Here is a 9,912-nt window from a genome sequence, read left to right as displayed (position 1 = left end):
AGATTTATTGTTATTCACTAATAAATGCTCTAGAAATTTATCACTGCATACTTTTAAATGCGAGCATTTCTTAGTTAACCAAGCCATTTTGTGCATTTCTATCTATCTATCTATCTATCTATCTATCTATCTATCTATCTATCTATCTATCTATCTATCTATCTATCTATCTATCTATCTATCTATCTATCTATCTATCTATCTATCTATCTATCTATCTATCTAGGTGCCTACGTCTGGGTGCTCTCGTGATCGCCTCCTTAGCTTCGTGTAGACTAAAATTGGCATGGGAGGGTAAGAGGGCTTGACCAATACGACGGTGTGGTCATGACATAAATAGCATAAAAATCTTGTCGCGTAGGTCGTCAAACCATTTCCTCCACAAACGTGGGGCACATACCCGTATACCACAGGCTCCGGTTAGTTGGTATGCGCCACTTAGTGATTGACAGTCTATATCTTCCAGGAACGGCAAGAATAGACGTTGTTAATGCAAATGCGAAAGCGTAAAGAAAAACCTATATCGGCAGCGTCGACCCGACGAATGCAAGGAACAAAAATCAGGATCCCAGCAGCAGGAATCGAACCCAAGCATTCTGCGTGGCAGTTAGGTTACCACAGAGCCAAACCACGTCTTGAAACTGCTTTGGAAAGCAGGTGTAATGTCGGTGCAGCGTTAATTCAAGCTGCAGTGCTGGCTATCTAGTTGTAACAAAGCAAAGAACATTACATACGTACTCCTATGATAGAGGCGTCATGCCGGGTTAACATCAATTGTGGTTCCAGTGTTTGCTCCGCTTTCATAGAAGTCTAATAATGATTACATTTGCATTCCTATGATTCAGCAAGCTATAATCAAGCGTTGCTCGACACCGGAGGAATAGGCTAAGAAAAATTATGTATAATATTCTTGTTATCGTACCGTAATGTGCACTTCGTTTCGAAAATACTTCTGTGCTCTAAAGTGAGTGCTGGCGTTACGTCAGACAATACGTTAACCTTTAATAACCCCGATTTCCACAAGGCGTGTGTTCTGCCAAATTTTTTCTCCTCCAAACCTTCAATGATAATTTCCGCCTGTTTTTTAAGGAATCATTCTCGCTGGCTCGGCAGTGATCCCAAAACGGAGCTTTTTATTGAGCATAGGCTATTCCGACACGGAGCATCTTGCATCTACATGAACAATCAGTGGTCTTGGAACAGATTTGCCCCAGTACACAGCCTCACATTTACAACTACTGGACCGCAAAAGTGAGTCCACACAACCAGGATGTGCGCAGTGATGAAACACCGTTGATAAAAGTTAAGGGCAATCTATAATTAATCGACCATGTGTGATACGTACTTACATTTGCGCTTAACCTTAAAGGGGTACTCACACGAATATTTTCACTTGTCGTTTTTTGCGTCAAATGAAAGGTCAAGCCCTCAAGAGCCTAGAAAAGGTAGTGCTAAGCGCGAGTGCGCCCTGAAAAAGTAATTACAGTATGTTTTTAAAAGCTATAGTTTCGGTTCCTACTGTACCCTGTCGTCACAACACGGTATGAGCTTCTCGTCACGTGCTCGCACAATAAATAGTGACGTTTCTACGGCCGCTCCGCGCCGTGGCTCCGTTCGTGACGCACAAGCGGCCATTTTGGAAGTTTTGGTGACGCACAAGCGACCATCTTGGAAGTTTTGGCACCTAATGTCATCACAACTAGAGTGACCTAGAATAGGGGGAGTGTCCAAAGCGCCGCGCGAATACATGGGAGGAGCGAGGGCCTTTTGCGGTGAACTTCCGCGCCGCGGCGCTGCCGTGCCGGACCCGTGGGCTTTCTCCGCGGCGAAGGCCGCGTCAAAGCGGCGAGCGTCTGCTACGCGCGTCATATTTTGGCCGCTATTAGCTAAAATTGCGGAAATTTGGGCAATGTTTAATACTGCGTCACTGCAACATAATACTGCAGCGACTCATCACACAGATAACGCGTTTGTTAGTTTGTGTGTCATGAAACGGAGATTTTGTATATATCCTTTCAGCTGGTTTGTCACCGCATTGGTCCACACTTCCGCGGCTGTTTGAGGAACGCATCCTGCGCGCACTTCATCGTGAGAAAAGGCGCTTAAGTTACTTTCGTGTGGAATGACGAACGTAAACTTGCTGCGGGAGAGAATAAACTGGAGGTAACCAGGAGAACGTAGCACATAATGCACGTAGTAACTAGCTCATGCATGCTAACGCGTTTGCACCCTTCCTATCCTATCTTTTATTTCGTGCATTCGATTTGTTTTACAAGGCTGCCTCCGGAGCTCTGCTGTTTCAAGCCATTTCATGCGAAGCCGAATGTGTCAGTCGGCGTGGCCGCGCTACCAAAAGTAAAAAATTACTCGCGTCTCGTTCACGTGGTATACACGAAAATTGGCACGGAGGGGCAGAATGTATGTATGCCCAACACGACCAATAGGTCATGGCATCACTAACTTGACATGCTTGCCATTTGCGTAACGACTATAATAATATTATGGTGTGTGGCGCGCAAACCCGCTTTCTGTAGCCACAAATAATTCTGACGATGTGTGGTCTGACGATTTGTTTCCGTAAGGTTATAAAAAACGTGGTGGTCACCAATATCGATGTAAACATGTTAGACTTACCCATACATTTTGAAGAACTGACCGCATAGGTAAAATGTATGCGAAAAAATTACATGAAAAAAAAACATGGTCTCTTATGCATTCGCCTGAGATGACTCGAAAACGAAAGCCATCTTTTTCGTCAGTCGATGCATTGATCCTCCCTCGCCCTTCTCCGAAAGCTTTCTGCACATAACGTGGTTTCGGACTGCAGACAGGATCGAAGGCATTGCAAGCTTTCTGCACCTCACCTGCTTTTACGTTGCCTCCGTGATCGGCCCCCGATCACGGAGGCAATGCAAAGCGACCATGTCATGTGATGGCGCCATCATATGGCGTCACGTTGAATGACGTCATAGTGACGTTGACGTCACAAGTTCTGTTGACGTCATCGCGTGATCATTTTGTGCATCGCTCGTGTTGGCTACGCGGGACGCCGACGGTCAATTTTCGTGTTTGATGAGGCATCTAAGGCTCTACCTTAAAAAAAACAAGACAAGTTAAAGTAAATGAATAGATAACAGTGCAACATCGTGTACGCCTCACTTCATGTTACGAGCGATCGTCCGAAAACAAACGTGATTGTCAGTTCAGAGCAGCTGATTGCGCGCGTCTGTGGGACAAAAGAGGCGCATCTTGCATTTTTTCAGGCCTAAGGTACATAAGGGATCTCTGCATTTGAACAATTTTCTGAAGTGATTGAGATATTACACTTCTATTTTTGAATTTCTTACTGTATTTTCGTTCAGGCAGCTTGTACAGCAAGAATGGGGGCATTTGTAACTTTGTTTCATGATATCTGGATATTTGTAAAGCATATTCTATATTACGCCTTTTATGCAAAAACTTGTGGAATATGGTTAGTTTACCTGGCTTTGCTTTTCTTTCAAATGTTTGCGCACGGTGAGCCTTGTTGTACGCTACCTCAGAAGCGAAAATAAGCCAACAGCATTGCGGTCGTATGGCCGTCTCTAGTCTTTCTTTTTTCCCTTGCGTCTTCCTGGTGTGCTCCGTCCATAATAAAGAGCTAGTGGATGCTAATGAATTGTCGAATAAAGCGGTGTGCATGTGGCTAGAAAACCAGTGGCGACTATGAGTAAAAAGCTAGTAGTGTGAAGCGGTCGCTGCGCGCAAGTATTTCAGCTGACTGCGCGTGCAATTTACTTTTATTACTCTTAATTCGAGCATGCGTGATACTATTGCCCGATCACTCGTTCGAATAAGGTTTTTTTTTCGTTCTTTGCTTGTGCGTGCCCGTTTTGCGCGTTTTTACCCACGCACCAACGTTCTCGAACTGTGTCACCGGAACTAGGCCACGCTGATGCCGCTTGACACACGATTTTTTGGATTCTGTTGTTGCCCCAGCACTAACACAACGCTTAATGATGGATAAGCTCCATTTCGCACCGCATTATAAAAGTTAAGTAGACTTCAAGTGCCCTGTGTGGAAACGCGGCGCAAAAAACTACAGCGCGTAGCAGACGCCCCTCGCTTTCCGCGCGCTTCCCGAGCGCGGAAAGCCCACGGGTCCGGCGCAGCAGCGGCGCGGCGCGGGAGTTCACGGCAAAAGGCCCACGCGGGAGCCGGCGCTTTGGACACTCCCCCTATTCTAGGTCACTCTAATCACAACTAGCCATACTGCCGCGTGAGGTCACCAGAATTTGTACTGTAGCCTGACGTCAAGCTAGTGTCGATGTCATTGGGTGCGCTATGGAAAAATTGACTTTAATATCAAATTAAAGTCTCTTATGAGCATTTGCTGAGCTTCACACTTGCTCAGAGTCGTCTCTGCATACACGAGATTCGTATGGCAGAGTAAACTCGCCTTCGAAAAAAAAGGTGTCAGTACCCCTCTAAGTGATTTTCCACAAACACCCCGTCATTTTTACTAGTGTATCTTTAAGGATACAACTAGGTGAAGTGACCTGCGCAGCATCACCTTTTGAGCCAGCATTGGGTATTTATAGGCCGCGTTTATTTCCCTTACTGAGAATGACTACCGAAAACGTTTACATCTGGGACTGAGGGTTTGTACAGGGCTTAGGGTTCATCATTGCTACACCGCACTTCTGTAGTGTTGTATACGTACTCAGTACGGTCGCACTTGAAGAGTTGATATAGGTTTCTTAAAATCAACATGAACAATATAAAGTAGATCATTCATTGCGTGTGAAGTATTCATTCAGTGAATCATTCAGTGCGCGTGTTTTGCACAGGTGTTGTGAACGTTGCAACCTTCCGCACCATTTTATTAACTAAGTCTCGTCGATAAAAATGCATTCGCGGCTAGGCTTATATCCGTTCATCGATCACGTGCAGTTCGCACATAGCAGCGGGCTTTTCATGCGCTACATCTCATCAGCCGATACCCAGCTGCCTCCCCCGAGATTCCGCAAGTGCCCACCCGATAGAACCGACGCCAAGTGCGAAACGGCTTATGAAATCAGCTAATAACGCTCTCCCTATTCAATTTATATAATTATCTCACATCGTCTGCAGCTGCGAGGTGCAAGACGGGCAAGCAATGGGTTCTCCATCACAACTCTGTCGGCCTTTGTTTTTGTTTAGAAATAACGGTGACTTAGAAAATTGCCAGAAGCTGTGCAAGAAAATATCAATTTGCAGTTGCGTTCCCCTTTATTAAGGAACGAATCGGAACCCACGATGCCGTAGCAATCAGTGCGCTTCCGCAGCATTACTAAGTTGTGTCTTCACAGTACCACGCGGGTGCAACAGTTAAATTGCATCGAATTTTTGTACGAGTGGACGACAAAAACGTTCGGTTTAATGCACGTCGACAAGAAAGAGACTGCGATCCGCAAGCTCTGAGGGGATCATTGCGGGACGAGATCTATACCCTTCAAAGCGCTGGCGTGATTACGTACTCCAGCAATACACTGTCGCTTTAGTGATCGACGAAGCGACGAAGGGCTATAGCGTAGCCGCATCCGCGTTCTCGTGTGATGACGCATCTTGGTGGGCCGTCTTGGTTACCCTTTCCGAAGACACTGCGCCGCGCAGCGTGCCCTGTGCCGCAGCTCGTGGTGCTTGCGTGCCGCTAGTCTTCGGAGCAGGAGCCGACGTTCTCCGCTTCGAATACTCGGCAACGTCGTGGCGAGAACGCTTGCCCGAAGCACCGTTCGCTTGGTTCGGCATGCTCGATGATGGTATCGTCGCGGGACTGGCGCTTCCAGCGGGCGCCACGGTGCTTGGTCTCGCAATTCCAGGAGCCCCGTCCGGACCCTCCTTGGTCAGTTTTTCGGAAGTACCAGCGGTGGTTCCCTGGGCGGTCATTGGAACCTGCGCGGGGCTGCCACCGGCAGAAACCTCGGCTGCGTCACTCTTCGAGTGTTCAGCAAAGCCAGCGACAGGGTCGACCAGCGAGTGGTCGTCGCCCGACGACGTCTCCTGGCTGGTGGCTGAGATTTCGGCCGCCTCCTCATATACGTTCCTCGTGATTGTGTTCATCATCTGTAAAAAACAAAAAAACAAACAAAATCAAGTCTGCCGATCAAACATTCCTGCTTATTTCTTGTCGTGCACAAACCTTCACACAACGTTTTGAAGCATTAAAGTTGCCCAGTTGGTTTATAGAGAAGCGAAGACCTTGCGCGAACAAAACAAAGTGGACGCTAATCAAATCCAGGTATAACATGAGCCATTTTAAATCTCCCCCCCCCCCCATCGCCCGGCATTGACTAATGGTCGAGATATATAAATCAAGGTGGAATCCAGGATATCTCTAAAAAGATACATGATCCCTCCATCATAGGCATCGGAATAACACGAAAGTGAAGCGTGCCCTTGCAGAAGAAACTAAATGTTTGGTATAGATTGATATGAAAGAGTTTGCACAATGTATACTGATGTCTGGCAGCTATAACACCGCTTAACGTGGATGCACCCAATTTGATGATTGGTGGTACATCTCCATCACGACGTCTAACGTCCACGTTAAATGATTAAACAAATCATTGTGGTAGCTGTAGTAGTTAACGGTGAAAGCGTAATCAGAGAACGAGGTGTGATAGCCAGAAGAGCGTCGCATATTAGACGCAGAGCTTGGTCGCCATCCCGCGGCATGTTAAAATGTGATTGAACACCCACGGCCGGACTACAGGGAAACGCAAAGCGCGTCGTGCGCCCCGGTAGCCTGGCCGCGATTTTTTTCGGGGCGAGCGCGTGAGCGGGGAACGCGGTGTTACAGCCATGTGAGGCAGGCGCGCGTCGCAGAGCTATTTTTGGTTTGTATTAGCGTGATGCTATGAGCGAGGCCGACGTTTTTACGACGCTTAGGGTAAGGTCGCCACCTCTCGGTGTGTTAAGGCATTGACAAAATTGAACTTCTATTGAAAACACGCCGAATGGGACGGACGTGTAACGCGTTGCAGGTGCTAATCGCGGAGGCCACAGTAATGACGAATTATTTTACTTTACCGCTCCCAGAGGTCAACACCACCCCGCCGACCGCCGGTAGAGTGGTAGATATAAAAGGCGCGTTTGTAAAGCCTCTAGAGTCTGTGACCGTGGCGCAGTGAATAGCGTGCCCGGCATCTGTTTTTGCGGACCGAGCAATCGTGGGTTCGGTGCCCGTTGACGGAACTTTTTTTCTTTGCCATCTGATCGTGTAAATTTTTTCGACGTCATTTCCGTGACGGAAATACGTCATGAAGTCTTGGTGGACCCCGGCATAAAACACTTTCGTGTTTAAAAAAAAGGCGCCAGCGTAGTACCTTTCCTAATTGATGCCAGAGTGTATGACATTTACACCTCTTCATCTTTTGCTTAAATAAAGATTACAGCGCATCATTTCTGTCTGTCGATCGGTGCAAAAGTTTGGCCAGCAGAGTAGAGTGACCATCACACCAGTACAAGCAATCATTTCCTGCCACTCTGGCATAAGATATCGCTTTGCAATCCAAAGTGCTGAAAGCTAATGCAGGGGCATTGCTGCTGGACGGAAAACGCATGCGCGCTTTTCCATCCAGCGGCCGTGGCAGGGGCAGGTAGCTTGTGTATTCGCTCGTATTGACAAATGCAAACTTGCGGACACTAGATATTCTGATTTCGAAAGGTTTTAAACGTGTCTTGCTTCTATGAATCACTTCTTTCGGGGCCGGGAGATTGAGCTGCTATACCGTAATCTGTAGCTTTATTTACTGTATTTGTCTCTTGATGTGTGCGCAGGCGCGCCTGTGATGCACTGGGTTTTACATATTCCACAATTTTTCCGAAAAGAACCAGTTCGTGGGGAGCGGTCGTCTCGTCTCCTTGCCTTTCTGTTTTTTTTTTGCGCTCTGCTTTTATTTCATGACCATGAACCAACTTGCACAGCAAACCGTTCTACTAGCTCACCTTGAAAAGCTTCTCCCAGGCTCTCAGAGTGGCTGGCGTCATGAGTGCCTTGTTGCTGGCCACCATCTGCTCGAGCGCCGCCGTGAAGAGGCTCTCGAAGTTCGACGGCCCCACGCCGGCCCTGGGCAGGTGATTGGCAGCATTCTTGCGGATCAGCTCGATGAACACCTCGTCGTCCTCAATGCACTCCACGATGGCCGACAGCTGGTGGCCCACGGCGCATGCGTGCGCCCGGAACTTGGCGTCGTCGCGCAGCGTGCGCAGCTCCTTGTCCCTGAACCTTGGGAACATCTGCAGGTACTCGGGGTGCTTGGCGAACATGCCGATGAAGATGCGCACGCCGTAGTCTGGATTCTGCTCGCAGAACTTGCGCCAGCTGTTTCGAATAAGCCTCTTCTCGCGATCCGTCAGACCGCTGCGCTGATCGCTCAGGCCCCTGCGCAGTGCGCTGCCCATCCTGCTGTCTTCTTCTTCTTCGCCTTCCCGACGTTGTTCGGCTGTTCCTCACCAAAGCTGTGCGAAGCATTCTGGCATATAAATGTTGCAGAATAGGAACGATGTAAGCAGAAATATGTTAGTAGCTCGAAGTGGCTGAACTTCAATGCTAACTCGGTGCGGACTTGAAGTGCATGACTGCATGCCAATAACGCTAAGAATACGATAAAGTAAAATCTTCGGATGCTATCATTTTCCACAAGGAAGAACGCAAAAAAAATTGGGGTATAATCTTTGCTACAAAAACAAAAAAAAAAGAAATAAGTTTATGATAGCATTATAAGCCTTCGTGTCGCTGAAATACAAAAGTTATACCTATTCTACAACCAACCACGCAATATTACAGATCGGTAGGGCCGAGAGGAAGGATCACCAAGGAGTAAAGCTGAGACCCAGTTTTAACGCGACTGCGTTAAAGAGCTCGTTCGGCAGAAATTCCGTTGTCGGCGTCGGTGTCGGCGTCGTTAGTTGTGAGCGAAAAATCATCTTATATAAAATAAATAATAAAAAAAATCACAGCATATCCACGGAGTGAATGATGATGAGTGGGCGAAGCTGCGGAGGTTCATCGGTAAACCGTGAATCTTCCGTGAATTCTGCCCAGTACATCATCACCGACGTGAGATCGGGCGCGTTTATACTAAAGGTTCGATGAGTTATGACGACTTGCAGCTCACTTTAATTTTACATGTACGCTGTGAATTTTCATTGTTTAGAAAACCATTGCTTTAGAAAACACCTTGCGTCTTTCGTTAAGCAGCTGGCGTCTTTTTCGTTTTGCTTTAGAAACATCTGGCGTTCTTTCGTTTTGTTTTTACAAAACATCTGGCGTCTTTCGTTGGTTTATTTCATCAATCAACGGCGTTTTGAACAAAATTTTTATTGTTTAATCACGCACAGGAGAAATCTCACCAGGCACTACCTTGGAGGTAAACAATGGCTGCTAATGGGAATGAGAGACAGAAGAAGTCGGCTTTTAGCTAACACTTACACTTCTACAGAGACAGAAGAATTCGGCTTTTAGTTAACGCGCACGCTGCGAATTTTTTATTGTTCAACAACGCACAGGAGAAATCTCCCACCGGCACCACCTTGGAGGTCAAAGGGTAAGACTTGTTACTCACTACTACGAGCACGACGAGGGACGAACGGGTGCCGCCTTAAGGAGCTTCGCCCCTAAAAAGCTTCGGTTCGAGTGAGAATCGAACCCACGCCGTCTGCGTGGCAAGTAGGTGTTCTAACACAGAGTCACTCCGATGCTTGGAACTGCACTGAGATTAACTTTAATGCTTCACAAACATACCCGTCCTGCGTACAGGTGTCACAGTACGAGATGTAATATCGCAGTAAAACGGCTACAAGCGTATATTGCCATCGGGCGTCACACCATGTGAACTGTATAAGGAGTTGGTGGTTTACAGCCGGCCACCCATTACATAAGGCACACAC

The 9,912-nt window shown here is 47.3% G+C and overlaps 1 protein-coding gene across 1 annotated transcript; it reads right to left on the bottom strand.

The window, feature by feature from the left end:
• Positions 1–4,819: 4,819 nt before the first annotated feature.
• Positions 4,820–8,482, bottom strand: LOC119401221 (uncharacterized). The gene is made up of 2 exons (XM_037667902.2): positions 7,969–8,482; positions 4,820–6,084 (listed from the first exon to the last, which is right to left on the bottom strand). The coding sequence occupies exons 1-2, from the start codon at positions 8,422–8,424 to the stop codon at positions 5,545–5,547; spliced, it is 996 nt and encodes a 331-aa protein (XP_037523830.1). The 5' UTR covers positions 8,425–8,482; the 3' UTR covers positions 4,820–5,544.
• Between the last annotated feature and the right edge of the window lie 1,430 nt (positions 8,483–9,912).

The sequence above is a fragment of the Rhipicephalus sanguineus genome, chromosome 8 (assembly GCF_013339695.2).
Source record: "Rhipicephalus sanguineus isolate Rsan-2018 chromosome 8, BIME_Rsan_1.4, whole genome shotgun sequence".
NCBI classification, from domain to species: domain Eukaryota; kingdom Metazoa; phylum Arthropoda; class Arachnida; order Ixodida; family Ixodidae; genus Rhipicephalus; species Rhipicephalus sanguineus.
Note: the sequence above shows the minus strand (reverse complement) of the source record. Positions and strands in the feature narration are given on the sequence as shown.

What these genes read in the sequence shown, in the direction of transcription:
- LOC119401221 (XM_037667902.2), bottom strand. Translation starts at nt 8,424, where the DNA reads ATGGGCAGCGCACTGCGCAGGGGCCTGAGCGATCAGCGCAGCGGTCTG. An exon ending in CCTGGGAGAAGCTTTTCAAG is followed by an intron (nt 6,085 to 7,968) that starts GTGAGCTAGTAG and finishes TGTTTTTTACAG; the next exon opens with ATGATGAACACAATCACGAG.